Here is a 20,981-nt window from a genome sequence, read left to right on the forward strand (position 1 = left end):
CAGAGTAGAAAGACACATCAGGACTACATAAGGTTTCGTCAGCTAAGAAGTGAGTGAGTGCAAAATGCTTGTGAGGCGTTGTCGCAGCAACTACTTCAAGAGAGTTAAGGCGAGCATTCAAGCTGATACCAAGTCCTTATGGTCACATATTGACAGCCTGAAACAAACCCCGCAGCACCTACAAAAGTATATTTTGCAGCGCTTGGTGCAAGTCTAACGCCATAGAGTTGAATGTGCCTACCACAGGTGTGATACCACGTCATTCTTACGGAGTTCCAACTCATAATAACAGACTACTCAATCGATGGGTTGATTCTAAAATTAGTTAATTCCGTGAAGGACCTTGGAGTTAATTTGAAATCTTCGTTTAGTTCGCACGACCAAATTTCCATTATTTGTTCCCATGCCAACTCGCTGTTTGGATTTATCTTCAGGGCTACAGACGACTTTAACTTTCCTCAGCCTCTTGTGGTCCTTACATACTCGAACATGCATCGGAAGACGCAAGTAATTCGATATCCTCACACTCTACAGACTTGTAATTAGCTTAATTGATTGTCCTGATCTCCTAAACGAAACCGACATCACCATTACCCATGACACCCGGGCTAGATCGGTTTTCAGAAGACGATACTTCACAACCAGCAATGCTTAAAACTCTAGCCTTCCACGACATCTCAGATATGAATGTGACGTATCTCCTTCTGTGGATTCCTTTTCAGCGAGGGTGAATTCCTTTAAAAGTATGTGCAATGATCCTAAAAGTGATCCAGTGCAATGAGGGTGAGAACTAGTTTTGATCTGGCTTCTTGGTTCGTTTGTTGCTTGTTTACTGCTGTTTAAGGTACTTTTTATGTTTTGTTTGTTACATATTTACTATTATTTATCTTATTTTGTTATTATTGGTGTAATTTTACAAATTCAATCGATGTTATTGCCAGACCGTCGGAGGAGAACATTTTGAACACCTACTATGAAATGAATTGATTCAAATAAGTATTCCCTTCAACTTATAACGGGTACAGTATTCGTTATATTTTTTATGCAAAATGTATTACACACTTAAAAAACTTTAAACGACAAGTCCTTCCGACTGATAGTCTTTTTAAGTTTGGTTTGCGCAAGGTTTTCAGTTGAACTGTACCTTTAAAATGATGTATAACTCAACATAGGCTATCATTAAAGATTTTCTTCTTATCCTAGACAAGCTGTCTCCCAAAGTTGACATCCAAACACCATGTACACAGAAACACACACACACACACACACACACACACACACACACACACACACACACACACACACACACACACACACACACACACACACACACACACACACTGTTTGTAAATAAAGATATAATCACAAAAACACGGATTTCTCTCTTCTCGTTCGAGTTAAAACCGCATCATAGTCTTCACTTTAATCTTTAATTTTCACAGTTGGTTAGTTTTTTATCGTTTCGAGTTATGGTAATGGGAAACTATGAATTAATGAAAATTTCATTGTTTATAAATAATCATTTATTTTATTGTTTTTAATGTATAAATGACTAATAAGTTTATAACTGTCGCCGTATTGTTTACAAATACAATTAAAAAGTATTTATAGTATGTTCATTACCTTGTATTAAATTATTTTTCAGCTATTGGCACTCATGGACAGAGTCCAATTTTAGGAAGAAAATTCCTTTTGCTATTTTCGTCTGTTTTGTTTTTATGTGTTCAGTAATGTTCGTGGGAATGTAAACTCGAAAGGGAAGTAGGATATTTCATATGATGAAGTTCACTGAATTTTTATAATGTTATAAACTAGAATCATAATTAATGAGAATATTAAAATTAGTGAAATGGCCGATATTGATAGATTACAATGTCGTAATATACCGATGAATTTTCTTCCTCCAACTCCTCCTGGATTGGAGGCGTTATATTTGGCTTGTAGGAGAATTTATCCAGATCAACCAAACCCATTACAAGTCGCTGCTTTAGTTAAATATTGGTGAGATGCATTCTGTTTTTATAATACTATAACATTAATATTAGTAAAATGTACAGGTTACCAAAAATTTCTCTTGTCCTGAGGTTATTGGTAGACACAAGAGAATAAAAATGTTCATTAAATAGACTGCCCACTTCTTAAAAACAAATAAATATGTAATATTAAGGGGTAGGGTACGATAAGCGGACCCGGTTTTTTATATCGAAATTGGCAAACGATATTAGTGAATCATAACCATCGATATAACCAATCGTTACTGATTAATTATTTTGAACAGTTAACTTAATCTATATCAACAGCTGTAAACACTTTCAGATAATACACATAATCGTACCAAAAAACGTATGTGAAATTTGTGGGTAAGATACAACTGTAACTGTGAGAGGAGCAAATATGGTCGTCTTCAGTTTTCCTAATTTTGGTTATAATAATTTGTTTGATCACTGTAAATATTAAATTTTTAATTTAAAACATGTGATTGTTATTGAGGACTATAGATACTTTTATATCGATTGATAGTCTAGGATTTGAGATGCGAATATTAGGTATTGATGATTACATTCTTCGATATAAAAAAACCGGGTCCGCTTATCGTACCCTACCCATATTAAGTGTTTCTTAGGCAATATTATTATTATTAAATAAACCTGCGCAGAAGCAAATTTCTGAGCAGTATCGCGCAGGAGGGGTCCCCCTCTGGCGGGGTGTTGAGGTGGGAAGTGGGACCAGCACCTTCTGTTTATCAGCTGTGTGGATTGTATCTCGTTCTCACAGTTTTGTTTACACTGCAGCTACTTTACCTATTCTATAACTATATATTTTTATGTGTAGGCATATATAAGTGTCGAACTCTAAGCGTAAAATATTAATTAAACAGATTAATGTAGCCATAGATGTATCCAGGAAGCATTGTTGTTTTGAGGTTAGCCGTGCAGTGGCAGTGGCCATTAGAGATGTGTCGTTCAATTCGAACGGGTCAGTTAGGTGAACGAGTGATCTGGATCAGAGTGTTTCAAAAGACCCGTTCATTTTGAAAGTTTTGTTCAATTTTGCCTGACAACTGAATAAATTTGATACTTTTTTCCAAATCAAGTATATACGTATGAAATGAAATGAAAATGGTTTATTTTCCCAAAAATAGTACAATAAAACACATTTACGAGTACATATACACGTAGTGTAACAAACGTATGCATATAGTACATACAGTGTCTGAAAGCATGTATCAGAGTGTAATAATACGGAACTTATACATAGTTTGTTATTTCTTATTATATAAACCTTGTAGTAATTCTATTTGAAATTAAAATTTGAAAAAGAAGAGTAATATTAACTGGGAAGAGCCTACATGGGCCTAGGCATGTGCTAGGCTCTGGTCGTGAATATTGGAACTCGAAATTAATTATAGAACAAACGATATTATAAGTAAAAAAATAGTAGTTTTGTAATTTTTGAGATTATTAAATGGTTATAGAATGTATTTTTACTCCGGCTGGATGGCAATGACAGCAGTGACCATGCAGGCAATTGACAAGTCACATTTATAATGATACGTAACCGAGTATAAATCTAGTTAATTGCTGCACTGTCGTATGAAGTATTAGTTATGGTAATTATAGTGAAGGACAAACCGAATAACAATAAATAGTGAGGAAGGGTTAGAAGCTCAGCGATAATAAGGGACAACAAGTCTATATAATTCTTCGCCATCTAACAATAGTAACCAATCCTTCAGGTGTTTTTAAACCAGTAAAGATTAGGTAATTAAAACACATAAGCGAAGTTGTAACTCAAACACACGTTACGGCACAAAACATGAGAAATATAATACAAATTTGTTATGCTGAATGTTTTTTTAATATAGAAACTGTAATTCCGACTTGATGCGAGTATCGTGTGTTATGAGTATAAGTTGTCAACGCAAAAAGAGTATGAAAATTAGTGTATAAGTAAATAAGAATTGCTTTGATAAACAATGTCTTATAGTCATTAGTTTTGCCTCGAAAAAAGTAATTCTGTAGAATATGTTGTACTTTTAAAGAACATTATTTTTAGTATTGTTTCTGTTCAATAATTATTGAATATGGCTCAAGAATAGTTTTGAAAGCAGCACCATAGACTATAATACCAAATGAAAGTTGGGATTGAACGAAAGCAAAATAGGCCAGTTTTATTTACTTATCTGTGAGTACTTCTCGTGATTGTCTGAAGGCAAAAATGTACTTGCGGATTCTATTTTTCACAAAATTAATGTGTTTTGACATATTCACATTATGATGTGATTTAAAAAAATATATTTGCAGGTATTGAATCGTGTCCAGGAGCGAAATTTCCTCTCAAACTGGATACATAACGTATAACCTTTTGTAACAGTCCATAAGTTGAAGGTCGAATTAAGCCTATAAGATCGGTCATCGAAAAAAATTTTTATATTTGAGCCATTAGAGTTTGCCAAGTTCTGACCCACATTAGTAAAGAATTCATTAAATTCGTTGGCTACTTGAAGCTTAATTTTGTCATTGAATCATTTAGTATTTGGCAAATATTTATTTAGCTGAAAAGAAACTTTGTTAACCTCTCTACCACTCAATTTATTTACAACCCCCCCTCCAAAACATTTTTAAATCCCCATTAGCTCGGTCCAATTTATGAAAAAAAAATAATATTTTTGGTTGCTTTAAATTTCTGCTTAAAATGTTCCTGTAATTTACATAGCGGGGTTTAAGCTCCACATTAAATGGTTGCTTTTCCACCAATTTCATTAATTTATTTCTTTCTCTTATAGCTTGGACTAAATCTGAAGTAATCCATGTTTTAGCTTTTTTGACCTAGTTTTAAATTTATTCGACTGGCTATTGAAATGTTAATAATTGATTGCTAATTAGCATTTAAAAGGCTATCATGTGGTAACATATAGCCTGCGATGTGCAAGGTCGATCTGAGAGGAGGCGTTCTGTGCAGTAGTGTGCGTAATATTATTTTAATGAATCGTTAAAACTTATAGTCAGCCTGGGTATTATGAAAAGTGGTGGAACTTGATCGGTTAAATGTATAAATGTGTTATTTATAAAAAAAGGTTTACCTATAGTATTGGAGACTTTTTGAGACTGTTGTGAACACTTGACAGCTAAATAATGGTAAAATGAATAAGGTTTGAAATCAAAATTTTGAATTCTTACTAGTAAATTATAGTTATTACATCCTACACCAAAATAGTCAGATGGTAGCGATTGTGTATGAATCCTCTAAACCGCCGTGTTTATGTTTTAAATTTTATTTGTATTAAAAATTGCTAGTCTGTATCAACATTTTTGCGGTAAAATATTTTAGTCATCTGTTTTCAGACAAAATTTACATTATACAGGCAATAATTACCATAGATGGAACAGGTGACAGCAGCAATATGGCAACTCAGCCTCAAATGTCATTGGTTAATTTTGGTGTGGTCTGCCTAGTTGAGTTTATGATATATTTTAGGTGTTTCAAACATTAGTAATCAGACTTTCTACAATTTGGATCTGGTACTAATAGGTACTGTACTATTTTGAAGAAGCAAAAATAGTATTAGACCAATCAACTAGGTCCTTTTATGTGGATAAAAAAAATTATTTTGAAGGCTTTCACACTTTAATAAATTTTAATTTCCTATTCACTTTCTAAGCATTTTCCATTTTAAGGTAATTTTTACTTTAGCCACTTCACAATATTTGTTGTTTTTCAGATGGAAAATGCTTAGAAGGATGGTGATGAACAAAACATCCCTCGAGATAGCACAGATCAGTGAAACATAAAATTCCACAAGGGTGATCATTAAATATTACAAACTCATCTGGCCATATTACACCTGTCTAAAACAACGAAACAACAGGGTATTCTCAGCTAGAGGATAATGGCCGCTACATTTGTTGCATAAAGAAAAGGAATATAAAATTCCATGTTGAACTCAAAACTACACAATACTCGTAGAATGTCATTCTAACACAATCAAAAAATTTTATAGAGTAATCACTATTTATATTGCCCATAGGTAAAACACAGAATATCACTATCACACAAACAACACAACTCAAATACAAAATAGCTTACAGTGATTACAAACACAAAGAACGTCTTTATTTTAAATGTATAATGTAGGAAAATCCTACCAATCATGAAACGGAATAATGAGGTATGCAAATACAATGCATGTTGGAAAACAAAATTGAAAACTAATTTTGGTATTTTTATTATGTTTTAAATTTGATATTATATTTACATCTAAAATTCCTGCATTTTACTTTTTAATTGTATTTTATATATTAATAATTTTTTCACAGTTTGAATCTTATTGATACATTTGCCATTTTTGGATTTCTTCATTTGTGCTAAAATAATTTGGGTAGAAACCAAAAAACTAAAAGGTAACTAAGAATTGTTATTTTTTTAATATGTGTGACGCAATTTATAATTTTTATAACATAACCAAACTATTTATTTTATGTTGGAAAGTACCTTATTTAACTATTATAAATTTGAGTAAAATCAACATGCCTCTCTAGCTGTTTGTTCTCTATCTCTTTTTCTCTTAATGTCATTTTGTTGATACGATTGTGTATCTTGTTTTTTATATACATTAATTAATTTTTCTTTCGTTATTTGTTATTATTTTACCTCCAAATTTTTCCTTTTCTTTCTCTCTTTTCAGCCTTTATAACCTAGAACAAACCAAACTTATAAATACGATAACGATGATAATTTAAACGTAAAGTGTTGTCATACTTGATTACCGTTGTCCAACAATGTTTTGTGCCACCCAGTTCAGTTTTAACTATAAATGATATTTATTATGTGACATTTTTCTTATTAAAAATTAACAAAATTTAACTATTTATAGGGTTTTGCATTTTAATAATTTATTTTAGACAGTAAAACATTTAAACCTTAAGCATTACAAAATTAGTCCTCCTTTATTTAATTAATTTCTTTATAAATTTTCCTTTAAAAATAATTGGATAACTATTGCAGACTTTTTGGGTAATAGAGCGTGTTTTACGAAGTTAGTGCACGTGCACGCGCGCACGCACACGCACGCATACACACACACGCACACCCACACACTCACACACACTCACTCACACACACTCACACACACACACACACACACACACTCACGCACGCACACACGCTCGCGCGTGTACACACACACACACACACACACACACACACCAGGTTGATGTTATTTATATTTATTTTCCAAGACATTTGGTTAGGTGGACCTTAGGTGACTCAGGTATTAGTGCTCTCAGACTAGTTTGTCGTGACTTCTAGCATGCTGCAAGGTTCATATCTAGGCCTCTATATTTTTGATTTGTTTATGTCTGATGTCAACTATCTGTTGTTCAGTGTATTGCTTTTTCCTAACATTATGAAAATCTGTATCGAAATAGTAAACTCTAGGGATTGGGTTTGGTGCTAAAAGAAAATATCTGGAGGTTAGATGAACTGGAGTTTAGAAGACTTCATGCCCATTAATATTAGGAAGATCTTTGTTATCTCCTTCAGCTGGAAAAAAGTCTCCTTTGAAGATGAGATAGACTTTCTCCATGGGGTATGACATGGAGAGGGTACAAATTATTTAACTTTTCGGAGTGATTGTCATTGAATCTGTCACTTGAATTAAGCCCAGGCTTTATAATTTGCTCCAAAAGAGTTATCAAGAATTCTAAAACCTTTTTTTCTAATTGGCAATTAATAGTATCAAAATTTTAAATATTTTTTCGTTACCAGTTTTGCATTTACAATTAACAAATTATTTTAGGGTAATAAAACTGTTTACAGGCTTGGTGGACCTGATCCTCTGGATTATATCAGCATGTACGCTAATCCTGGTGACGTTGAACTGGATATACCTCCACATTGGCATTATATAAGGTAAATTAAAACTACTCCTTTACAGTGAAAAATGTATTTATACTCTGTATTTTGTAATTATCATACAGATAACAGTTTTTTTTTTTTAATGAAAAAGTTATTAAAGGCCCTTTTGGGAGAATTTTTAGCTATTTTAGGCCACAACTGATAAGGTGTTATTCTTAATGCTTATTTTATGTTCATATAATTTAATCCAACAATTAGTTCAATTCAAAATATTTTTGTAAGATTATGTGTCTTATCTTGTCTAAAAATGAGATATCCTCTGTTCTTGTTAAGATCCTAAAGTTTATGTCGCCCAGGAAGGTTCACTTCTGGCTGGTTTATACCTCCCAGTTGAACCTAAGTGAAGTAAGTGATTTCTTATTCTATAAATCTTAGTTTTCAGAGCTTACAGTGTGAACCAAAAAAGTCCAATTGTCTTTGATCCTCCACAATTACAAGAATACGTACAGTGCCTTAATACAATTGGTTAAATGTCTTTTAGCCCTGAAGGGGCAACAATGATATGTCCGTGCCATCAGCATTGGACTAAACACAGCATACAGGAATATCTGTATTATCTTATTTAGTTTATCATGTACATTATAATTCACGAAAATGTTGCAAGAGTGTAGAAATGCATAAATGCATTGATTTATTACTGTCAGGAAGTATGTTATATTATGTGTCGCATGAAAAATCAATAATAAACCAGTAGTATTCTTCTATTGAAGTTTCACCATACAATGTGAGATGCGGCATGCAAATTTACCCATATAGCATGCTCAGGTATATGGTACTTCTATGTGTAAAACCATGTTATTGAGTTTGTTATTTGTAAAAAATGGAAAATAAATGTAACTTGGTAAAAACAGACTTTTTAAATTCTTTAAATGCACCCTAATTGAACCAAGGCCAAATGTTCTTCAGCGCTTTAAGGATAAATACAACTGATGTTTACACTGATCATTGTAGTAATAAATAAAAGATATATGTATATTAATACCTGCTGAAGGTATAAAAATAGTTGCAGAACACCTGTAAGGAAGAGGATATTAATTGAAACCCAAAAGGGAAAAAGAACACAAATAAAGCTAGTACTAGAATTCTACACAAATAATTTTCCATTATTAAAGAGAGCAGGTTTAAAGCTTTTGAAAATAGTGATCCTCACCACTATAAAACAGAAAAATAAATGTATAAATAATAATAATAAACAGTGTGATCACTTCAAAGAATTACGATAAGCCACCTGTAGAAGTTTCAACACAGCTTTTCTTATCACAGGTGACTAAGTTGTAAAATGTGTTTTAATAGCAAATGGATCTGTAAAGTTTTTAAAAGACCAACCCATTTTAAGTCATGAAAAAAGTTCAGTGATATTGCAAACAATGTGTCGTCTAATAATGTTTTCATACATGTGGAACAAACAATGAGATCGAAACCTTAGATGCAGATTATGCAATGGGAAGGTTAGGAAATATAATTATTCAGGCAAAAGAGTACTGTCGTAGTTCTAAAATCATAATTAATAGGTTGTCTTGAGAAGAGACGTATGGCCCTCAATGCTAACAAGGGTAAACAATAATAATGGGTCCTTATGTCAATATAATGGTGTGGTGTACCTAGATTTGACTAAATGCGTCACAGACTGTGGACTGACCAGAGATAGTATTCACCTATATAAGAGTGGTGTTACTACTTTGAACCGGGTCATTGAGAAATATAACAAAACTTGTACTGATGAAAGTTTTCATCATCTGAAGAAATATTATGGCAGTTTAAATGTATATGGTGAAAATATGCAGTCAAAAATATTGCAAAATTGAATAATTAAGAAAAGATGTTATTGTTACGTTATTTTAAGCAGTTTGGCTGTAGGGAATTCACTCCATCTAGCTTCCATGAAGAAATTTCCTCCTTTATACACACCCAGTGCATCAAGACCTAGTAGGAACAGTAATCCTATTCAGAGTCTCAATAAATCAGCACATCTACAATAGCCCTTGCATCAAGGAAACATTCATCAACATGTAACTAGACTAGTGCAGTATAAACAGTGTCATAATTGTAAATAGTGATTGTAGTGATAATTATAGTTTTAGGAATGTTACCCCATGGCAATACAGAATCTAATCGTATGACCATTAGTAATTTAACCAGAATACCTGAACTGCATCCAATGTTTAAAAAATGCAAGCAAATGAGTAAATTATCAAAATTTTATAATTTCCTTGACTCAGTCTACTGTTAATTATGCAATAGTGTAAATACTTCATATTAAAATTGTAATATTCACAGCAAATCAATACAAACAGATCTGTTCAAAAGTAAAGATCTTTTTAGAGGGGAAGTGGGTTTTCATCTAAGGTTAACGAACTTCAGTTAGTTTCGGAGGAATATAATATTGATGTTGCATATATAATGCATATTAGCTTCGTTTAGTTGAGACTTACTTTTTAAGTACTATTCAGATTTATAAGTTAGCAGATAGTCATTAAAGAGAAATAGGTATACAAGGTGGAGGTTCATGTATTTTAGTTAAGGATCATTTAGCTTTTTCAGTAAGAAGAGGTCTACTTACTGTTAACTGTACAGGGGTATTTGAAGCTTCATATTTATAATTACTGTTGTATGATTATATTATTATTTACAATTTTATTGCTATTAGAAAAAAGAAGAAAAAATTAATGCATCACAGTTGATTTTAAAGTAAAGAAAAGTTTGTGGTGTTACTTGATACTAATGGTTTACTAGCATGCTTTTTGGAACCAACAGGAATTCCACAAAATAACAAATTCGCATTTATAATAATTTAACTAACAAATATATAGCAAAAAATCTGATTTGTCAACATGGAATTAGGAACATCTGATCACAAAGTACTACGTATATGCATAAAAGATAAGAATATGAACTACAATAAAAATAAAAAAAAGATTATTTTCAAATATAAATGTACACATTATTTACTGATATAGAGAGATCAGTTTGTTCTTGTATAAGTGTAAGATGCAAATCATCTGTTTTTCATTTTTTTTGTCTTTATTACTACTAAAAAACCCACTCAATTTGTGTTATTTATGTTTAACAAAGCATATATTATTAAATCATGACCATAATCATAGTTTTTAAGAGTAAAAAACAAAAAAACATTTAAGCCATAATAACACCAAAACATGAACCCTGTGCTAAAACTATCAGGTCAAAGGGTTAATAAGATTCCCCAGGAACCAAAACCTATTGAAGACGCAATAAATTCAAATTCAGTGTATTATAATTTATTTATGCTACAAAATGGGATACTCCAATAACATAATATTATTATGTTAGCTACAATTCACATGTGTTTTATGTAGTTAAGCTCATATTTGAAAATATGTTATTTGACAATAAAGTATGTTCTGGTTCTTTCACATACACCAGATCCTATGATCCAAAGGATTGATTAATCAACTATTATTTATAAAGGTCTTGTTGAATTCCAGCTTTGGACTGTCGGACCTTCATGGAGATGGACGGGTACACGAAGTCACCGGACCTGAGACTCCAAGTGGTTTTGGGTTTGAGTTGACATTTAGACTACGGCGGGAAGCGAGTGAGACTGCACCTCCCACCTGGCCCGCCACACTCATGCAGTCACTAGCCAAATACGTCTTCCAGTCTGGTAATTTGGGCAGTTAAACATACTGTAAACATAAAATTGTGTACATAGGCAAAACGCAACTGTGTATTATAGAATCTTGCTGGTTCTCCCACATAATTATCTTATTTGCAGTTTTTACCAATATCGCATTAACCCTTTCCGGGCCAGGCGGCAATATATTGCCGCCATAGATCGTGTCTGAAAAGTGCCAGGCGGCAAAATATTGCAGTCGGTGACATATGCAAAAAGCAACAGGCGGCAATATATTATCTCCTTGATATTCGTTGTTTTCTTAAATAAATACGACTTCAAATGATTAAAGTTTTATGTTTTTTTATTCCCTAGTATATTTGGAGATAATTAATATGAATATCATTTTTATTTTGGAGGTCTATGCATTTTTATTTCGCAATTAATTGTCACATTACATTATCAGCTGACTCGATCTTTTGTTGTTAATTCTTTATGCTTTAGTGTAATCATATTATTGTATGCTGGATTCTTCTTCATTATTTTATTTTGTGGTTGTAAATATTAGTAGTTTTAGTTGTTACGTGCTTAGCTATTGTGTGTAGTAGTTACAATGACTGACAATTTCCGATCTCACAGGAGTGAAATTGTAAATAACACATTTGTAAATAGATAAAGTGTAAATAAATTTCAAATAAAATTGTGTAAATATTTCTTGGTAAATAGTGTTTTTTTTAACTGTATTGAAATTGTTTATGGATCCTACAATCATCTGTTTACTGAATCAGTTTAAAAATCATCAATAATATGAATTTTTATTTTAAGTTTCTTGCAATGTAAGAGTCAGTTGCTTTAACACTTATAAAATGTTGCAAAGTACTATTATGCGTATTTATACAAAATGTGTCATAAAAAATTTATTTATGACAGAAATAACACAAAATTTTGTATGGTTGTTCCTATCTAAAGGTATACCGTAATATAATAAAGTAGCTTCCCACGGTAAAATTATTTTTCCTTTTTTAGTTATTTGCAAAAAAAAATTTTTTTGTATGTAATCTATTAAAACATTTTTTTAAATTTTAAATTACTTAAAACTACATCTATATATTTTGTTGTTGATAGTATATATATCTATACGAGTAATTTGGTGCAACTTTTAGGTCATTCTCTAATTTTTATGAGAACTTATACATTTTAATCTAAGAGACTGCAAAATCGCCAATTTTAGCCTGGCACTTTTGACTAGTCACAAGGGGATATGAGATGTGAAAAAATTTTTAAACATCTCATATTTGATCCTGGCCCTGAAAGGGTTAATCTATCTACTGGACGCTGTGGTTTTTATCGAGTCACCTGTTTTAGGAACTGAAATACTCCGAAAATTAAAACAGATGGAGAAGTATTGTTGAATATTGAGGATAGGAGGAAAAGACAGGCACTATCATTTTATTTGCTCTCGAGTTTTATTGTTTATCGTAGACACAAAATCTATTTGAGTTATTTGGTAATTTTTGGTCTGATATAATATGGCGTGAAATATTTGAAGTAAAGGTCTTATGCCAGACCTGATTCTGGATGCCAGATATTGGACTGAATTAGAACAATTTTAGAGAATTTTGTAATAAGACTAAAATGTAAAGAAATTAATTTACATTTTTCAATAACAATAATTAATTTATAAGGGAACATTTCTTTATTCTAAATATTTTAAGCTTAAAAGTGGACAGGTATGGATAGAATACTTGTAATGTATATGTCCAAGGTATATGTATTTTTTATTTAGGTATTTTTTCGTAATTGTTGTTTATTTAAAACAAACATTGCTTCTACCAGTGTATGAATTGTTGTATTGCTGAATTGATAATGACAATGTAACAACAGGTAACACACTGTGTGCGGGCGACCATGTTTCATGGCATTGTGCACTGGATAACAGTGAGTCACGTATCCAACATATACTGATGGCTGCAGATCCACAGCTGACAACTACCACCACCCCGTTCGGTCCCGTCAGTTTCGTTCAAGTTGTTGGCATCTGTAAGGAAGAACTGCTAGCTGCTCAACGGTGGAATGGTCCAGGCGTACTTGATATTCTAAAACGGTTGCCAGTGTGAGTGTTCATTATATTTATTATCTTTTATATTTTTGATAATGTATTTTTTTACTTCCAAGCTGTGTCCTAATTCTTCTAACTCCTAAGTTTTTCATTTCTGGAAGTTTTTTATTTCCTTTTCTGTTTTATGCAAATAACATAACTTGCAACAACATTGCTCAGTGTGGCCACAGATTTGGTGGGAGAAGGTTGTTTGTGCGTGAGCGTGGTAGAGCGAGTCCATTGTTTGTTTCGGACCTTTTCATTTCTGTATAGCATTGCTCCTTAGTGGCATTTTTTGTTATACTTTTTGTTACTACGTAGTGAGGCGTAGTAATTATGTTTTAACTAATACAGTGATTTGGTTTGCGACAATGGCGTTGCTGAGTGACTCACAAATTGAGCGGGAGCTTAGTGGCAGTGAACCAGACAATGACAGCGTCAGTGGCGAGAGTGAAACGGACTCTGACACTGACCTTGATGATGACGCAACTCGTGAGTACAACCCCTCTAGGTCCTCACAAGGCCCTGCGCTAAGAAATATTCCATTTGATAAACAAAATGAAATTCTCGTTCCTATCCCAGGTGAAAACAAACTTATTGATTGGTACTGTTTATTACTAGATGATGACATACTAGCAGCAATTGTATCTGATACAAATCGATACGTCTTTGGGTTGTTTTGTGGGCCAAATACTGAACCTCAATCCCGTATTCATCGTTGGAAAGAGCTAACTGTTGATGAACTCAAACGATTCATAGGCCTGTTATTACATACTGGTACAATTAGACTAAACCGGCTTCATGATTACTGGAAAAAAAATTCCAGTATTTCCGTGAAAACATGAGCCGTGATCGTTTTTTACTCATTTTACGGTGCATCCACTTTGATCATACTCCTGCCAACGTACCGGGCTTGCGTGAAGATCGCTTGCAAAAAGTCCGCATGTTGATTGATCACTTCAATCGAAAAATGAATACCATTTATTACCCAGGGCAGGAATTGTCCTTGGATGAAGCAATGGTACTGTGGCGTGGTAGACTTGTATTTAGGCAATACATAAAAGGCAAGCTCCTTTATGTATTGCCATATTTTCTCTGATAAATACGGCATAAAATTGTACTCTCTGACTGAGCCTGGTGGTCTTATTCTGAAATTTACTGTGTATTCTGGATCTCTAGGACCTCTTAGTGGTAAAGGCCACGCCACAAAAGTTGTGATGCATCTGATGCAAGAGAAGCTGAATGTTGGACACTCGTACATGGACAACTTTTATAATAGCTACCCTTTGGCTCTGCAACTTTTGGCCAAGAAAACCCACTGCACAGGTACTCTAAGGGCAGATAGGAAGTATCTACCCGAAGATGTGAAAACAGCCAAGCTAAAGAGGGGAGAGACAATTGCAAGGAAATCAGAAAACATCATGGTGGCAAAGTGGAAAGACAAACGTGTTGTAAACTATATCTCCACTGAATTTGAAAACAACATTGTTGTTTCTACTAATTGCAGAGGAGAACGACAAAAGCCACTCCCCATAGTGAAATATAACACTTTTATGAAAAGTGTTGATAGGGCAGACCAAATGATGTCCTACTTTCCCAGCGAAAGAAAAACTTCGAGACGGTACAAGAAAATCTTTATTCACATCTCACAAATGATGCTGATCAATGCCCACAAACTGTACAACAATGCTAATAACTCTTGTTAGAGTTATTAGCCATTGTAAAGTAAAGTAAAGAATGTCTTATTTTACCAGGCGAAGTTAGGGCTAAGAAGCCCTCTGTAACACAACCATTGTATGAGTTTAGACTAGCGGTTATTGGCTCATTGGTGCAACCAGCTCAACTCCCGGCCCCTGAGCGTCCTCGACGAAGCGCAGAAAAAGCACTTCATATGGTGTCAAAGATTGAAGGCACTGACAACCGCAATCGTCAAAAGAGAAAGCGATGTAGAGTGTGTCTTTCTGAGGGGAAACAAGCGCACAGTGTATTTTTGTGCTCAATGCTCAGGAGAACAAAGACTTTGCCCAGTGGCTTGTTATGACAAGTTCCACACCCAGTAGATTTCAGACAGGGGTTGTAAATAGTGTTTTTGTTAAAAATATTGGACTAAAATGTAAATAAGACTTAATTTTATTTGTGAAATAAATACAGTTTATGATAAAACAAGTTACTGTGTGTTTTTTTTTTGTGATAGACATCACGTAGTGCACAGGGTACGCCGTCGTACCCTGGATTGATGACGTTTTTCAATGACGTTGAAAAAATATTTTCTACATCAAATATTTACCTCATAAGTAAGTAAAATTGTATTTAGTTTAATTCAGGTTTACCGAAACTTTTTTTGTATTTTCTTAGCAGTGAATATGTTAAAAAGTGTTATACTAGAAATGACATTAACCCTCCAAGTGGTAATTAAATCACTTTAAAGTGCTGGGCTGTTTTAAAACAAAATACATGGTTTCTTAAAAGCCACTTTTTAGATACAACTATACATTCAAAGATCATATGTTATATATCATTCTTTTCAGAAAAACATGCTTTAGGAAATAAAGATACAGTAAAAGCCCGCTAATCCGGCATCCAATGGTTCGGCACTTTCATTCATCCGGCACCGTCTTAAAAAAATCGCGTAAATGAGATATTTTAACCGCACTGTGAAACGTACAGTTCGCAAGAGCGCTCGGAAAGGTTCGTGCTCAGTCGGAAGGGATCGTATGTGACGCAGCAGCTGTGTGTGAGGGGGTTCAGGGCCACTTACCGAGTGTCCGCCGTTACGTGTTTGTCTAGTGTCTAGCGTCTGCCTCAGTCTCAGTCACTGTCAGTTCGTACTCGAGTGCAGTCGTGAGTGTTGTGCTCGTTCATATTGTGTTTTAACTTTCTCAAAGTTGTGCCCTATGTTTTCCAAGCCCGGCTCATCCACCAGCAAAGTTGGAAATAAACGTAAGAATGTCACACTTACCATTCAACAAAAGCTAGAAATTATAAGACGTGGAGAAAAAGGTGAGAGTAGAATGAAGCTAATGGAAGAATTCAACATTGGTTCATCAACAATGTACGACATCAAGAAGAATAAAGAAAAGTTACTTAAATTTAAGTCTCAAACTACAAATGTCAAAGACATGCAGTCTCGACAAACTTTAAAAAAACCTAAACTTGACGACCTTGACGAAATTTTATTCAAATGGTTTAGCGCTAAGCGGTCTGAAGGGAAGCCTGTGACTGGGCCGTTGATCATGGAAAAAGCTTAACAGTTCCGTGAGGAATTAAAAATAGATGAGAAAGAATGTGCCTTTTCTGATGGAATTAAAAAAAATCCAATTTCATAACGTTCTCGACAAAACAAAATCGGCACAAAATTCAACCATCACTTATAATTGGCAATGATCTCATAACACAAGAAAATTGTACCAAATTTTTAGGTTTAATCATAGATGAACACCTTTCTTGGAATAAACATGTTAACAATGTATTAAATAAAATTTCATCTGGAATCTACGCCTTACGGCGTATGTCAAAGATATGCGACCAAAGTGCTCTAAAAAAAATTTACTACGCACTCATTCATTCACATTTAGCATATGGAATAAGTATCTATGGAGCAACATCCAAACAAAATCTTGACAAGATACTAAAAATGCAAAAAAAAGCAGTTAGAATAATATTAAACCTAAACAGACGAGACTCAGTAAAACACCTGTTTAGTGAGCTCAAAATTCCAACAATTTATAGTCTTTATGTAACGGAGGTCATTAAATATGTTAAAAGTAATTCTACAAATTTTTTAACAGTAAAGCATGACTACAATACACGTAATAAAATCAGCACTGACAAACATAACTTCACATTCTATGAAATGAAAACAGAATATATGGGGAAAAAATGTTTTAACTGTTTACCCAAAGAAATAAAACATTACAATGGCAAAAAGTTTGATAGTGAAGTAAAAAAATATTTCGCAAATAGAGCTTTATACTCAATTTGAGAATTATTATCAAACAATTAGCAGAAAACTGCTTAAAAAATAATCGTAAATGTTAGTGTTAGTTTTAATATAAGTTTTAGTATTAGTTTTAGTTTTAGATTTTTATAGTTATTGACGCTATTCATGTACAGTTGATGTTTACATTTAATGTAGCTCAATGTATGTTTTGGAATAAAGAAAATTCTCTCTCTCTCTCTCTCATGGTTGGCTGCACCGATTTAAAAATTGACACGGAATACGAAAGCTTGATGTAGCTGGGGAGCTCCGATCAGCCGACCAAAATGTGGCTGAAGAATATAAAGCTGAATTTGAAAATCTAGTTGAAGACTACGATTTGTCAGCATGCCGGATTTACAACGCTGATGAAACTGGCCTACTTTGGCGTTGTTTGCCTAATTCGACTTTGGCAGCAGGGGATGAGAAATGTGCCAAAGGCTTTAAAAAAAACAAAGACCGTTTGACAATTTTGCTCTGTGGCAATGCCTCAGGGAACCACATGTTGACGCCTTTCGTCATCGGAAAAGCAAAAAAGCCAAGACCTCTGAAAGGCATTACCCACCTACCCGTAATATACGATGCTCAATCCAATGCGTGGATGAACTCCGATTTATTTAGAAATTGGTTTTTCCACCACTTCGTCCCATCTGTAAAAGACAATCTGAAAAACCGTGGCTTACCTGAAGACAGCAAGGTTGTGCTCATCCTAGACAATTGCAGAGCTCACCCTGCAGTGTCTGAGTTGATATCGGGAAATATTGTTATTGCATACCTCCCGGCAAATGTCACGTCCTTGATTCAGCCAATGGATCAAGGAGTGATTCAGAACTTTAAATGTTTTTACAGAGCGTCCTTTCTTCAAGGCCTGATAAACTCAGAGTGTATGGTGGTTGATTTTCAGAAAAAATTCAACATAAAAGATGCAATTTTCGGAATCGCCTTGGCATGGAAAAAGGTCAAGCCCACCACTCTACAGAAATTTTGGCGAAAACTATGGCCAGCTGCCTACCAAGAAGAGGACATTGCTGTTTCAGTCGACAATGAAGCAATACTGGACTTGGTGGCCCACAGTTTCCAAGACGAAATAAGGAAAGTGCCACAAGAAGAAATCTTGGAGTGGATACACATTGATTGCGACGAGCCAGTTGAAGAAGAAATTACGGATGAACTGCTCATCAAAAGTGTACTTGGACCTCAGTCAGAGCCTCATCCTGTGGAGTCCGAATCAGATGATGAAGAGGGAGCAGATGATGATCCAACACCTGTGCCTACGTGGAGTGAAGCAAGTGCCATTATCGACACGTTTATACGATTTGCCGAACGCAGCAGCTCCTACAATGCTTCAGAGCTTGTAAATTTATATGTTCTGAGAAATGACTTTTTAAAGAAGAAACATAATACAAAAAAAACAAACAGACATTACGTCTTTTCTCAAATAAAATACTGTACACAAAAATTATGTTTACCATAATATTTATTACATAATGTACGCACTAGTTAGCCTACATCTAAGTTACCCTAAGTTTAGAAATGTTTTTCTATGCATTAAATGTTCATTTTGTGTTCAAACTAATGTTTGTTTAATTTTATTTATCTCCTTAGTTATTCTTTAATTGTTTACACGTAAAGAGTGATTTTTTTTAAAGCCACACTCTGAAACTTAGACGACGATTTTTAGCCCGCTATCATCGCTAAAGTAGAAAAAGTAAAATCAAGCTACTGTACATTATCTCTTTGGGATGAAAACCCAGCCACTATTTTTAAAGAGTGATTGTATTTTGGCTGGGTTTTCAGCTTTTCTGAGTTAATATCACTTGATTTCACTCCTTTTACTTTAGTGTGATACGATTTTAGCAGTTAAAAACCGATTTTTCCGGCATTTTCATATGACGCTCGGTAATCCGGAATTTTCAATAATCCGGAACACTTCGATCCCCGAAAGTGCCGAATTAGCGGGCTTTTACTGTAATTCAAAACACTTACTACTTTTCTCTAAAAAAAAGTCTTGATGAGTAGTAGATAATTCTTTTTTCCTTTTGTTTTTCTTTTAGATGGTGAGGTTGTAAATGCGTTTTAAAACATGGTTATAAATATTCCAAAATATTCAAATTGTTTCAAATTTCATTGTGAACAAAAAAAAATGTCACTTCAAAGCCTTTTGAACAAAAACTAAACACACAAAATATAAAAACTAAAAAAATTTTCCGCACACCAAAATTTGCACAATGGATACATTCATAATGAACACTTCTCAAACAATATTGGTTTGGATGTACATATAACCTCACAAAAGCAAAATGTCTGTTATAATAGTTACGAGTAATAAAAAATCTTATTATGGTCCTTTTGTTTATATACATATTTACATTTGACTAAAGAAACTTAGTCAAAGTCAGATTCTGATTGCTGCGCTACCCTCTTTCTTCTGCCTCCCCCTACAGGTCTCCTGAAGTGTTCTACGGCACTGTGGCAACCAGGATGAACACCACAATCACATCCAGGGCACCAGTACTGACTACGTGTTTGTTTTTTAGAAGTAGAACATACAACCATACTTGTATGTTCTACTTACCGAACGATAACGAACGTAAATGAAAACTACAACATAGTACTGCACGGCAAAAGCTGACAAAATCAGCTGACTGTTATTTTTCATTCTACTCAAAGGCTTACAAAATAGAGTCATTGCGTAGAGAAATCTCTCGTACGTTGTACTATAAAAATTACGCAATAATTAACCCTTTCCACTCGTATGTCGGACGCGGTCCGACATTGCTATTTTACCATTTCACTCCTATGTCGGATGCCATCCGACATTGCAATGACGTCAGCTTTACTTTATTTTTAGCCGGCCTACGATGTTTCCGATTGGTGCTGCGATCGCACGGCATTCTCAGGAACTAATAAATGACAGCTGAACTACGATTGGTCGGCTGCTGATTTATTTTGTTTTGTCATTGTAGTCACGTTTCCTAACCAATTTTCAAACGCGTTCGCATTAGTGACTCGATATGTCGTTACCAAGTACATCTTTTCTTTCTGATTCAGAAGTTATTGCTGAATTACAGAATGACAATGATTCAAGTTTTGACGAAGATATGCAAAGTGATTGTGATGAAGTTCTTCCAACACTGGAAAACATAACTGATAGTGACAGTGACAATAGCCTAGACCTAGGCCCAACAGCAAATAGTGGTGGTGGTGATGATGGATTGGACAACAGTTGGTCTGTTTATCAAGGACCTGATTTTCCTTACGCTTTGTTAGGTGGATATAAGGAGCCAAATGTAAATAAACCTGTGAGTATTTCAGACTTTTTTCACTTGATGTTTACTATCGAACTTTTGAATGACATTGTTGCTGAAACAAATCGTTATGCACAAGTGAAAATAAAC

At 33.9% G+C, this 20,981-nt stretch overlaps 1 protein-coding gene across 1 annotated transcript in view; it reads left to right on the forward strand.

The window, feature by feature from the left end:
* Nucleotides 1-1,686: 1,686 nt before the first annotated feature.
* Nucleotides 1,687-20,981, forward strand: part of LOC124353304 (suppressor of fused homolog) — a 34,664-nt gene continuing 15,369 nt past the window's right edge. The window contains exons 1-4 of the mRNA XM_046803201.1: nucleotides 1,687-2,001; nucleotides 7,819-7,911; nucleotides 11,382-11,560; nucleotides 13,394-13,622. Coding sequence (XP_046659157.1) covers nucleotides 1,850-2,001; nucleotides 7,819-7,911; nucleotides 11,382-11,560; nucleotides 13,394-13,622 — 653 coding nt within the window. The 5' untranslated portion in view covers nucleotides 1,687-1,849. The remainder of the gene's footprint in view (nucleotides 2,002-7,818; nucleotides 7,912-11,381; nucleotides 11,561-13,393; nucleotides 13,623-20,981) is intronic.

This window comes from Homalodisca vitripennis, chromosome 1 (assembly GCF_021130785.1).
Source record: "Homalodisca vitripennis isolate AUS2020 chromosome 1, UT_GWSS_2.1, whole genome shotgun sequence".
Taxonomy (NCBI): domain Eukaryota; kingdom Metazoa; phylum Arthropoda; class Insecta; order Hemiptera; family Cicadellidae; genus Homalodisca; species Homalodisca vitripennis.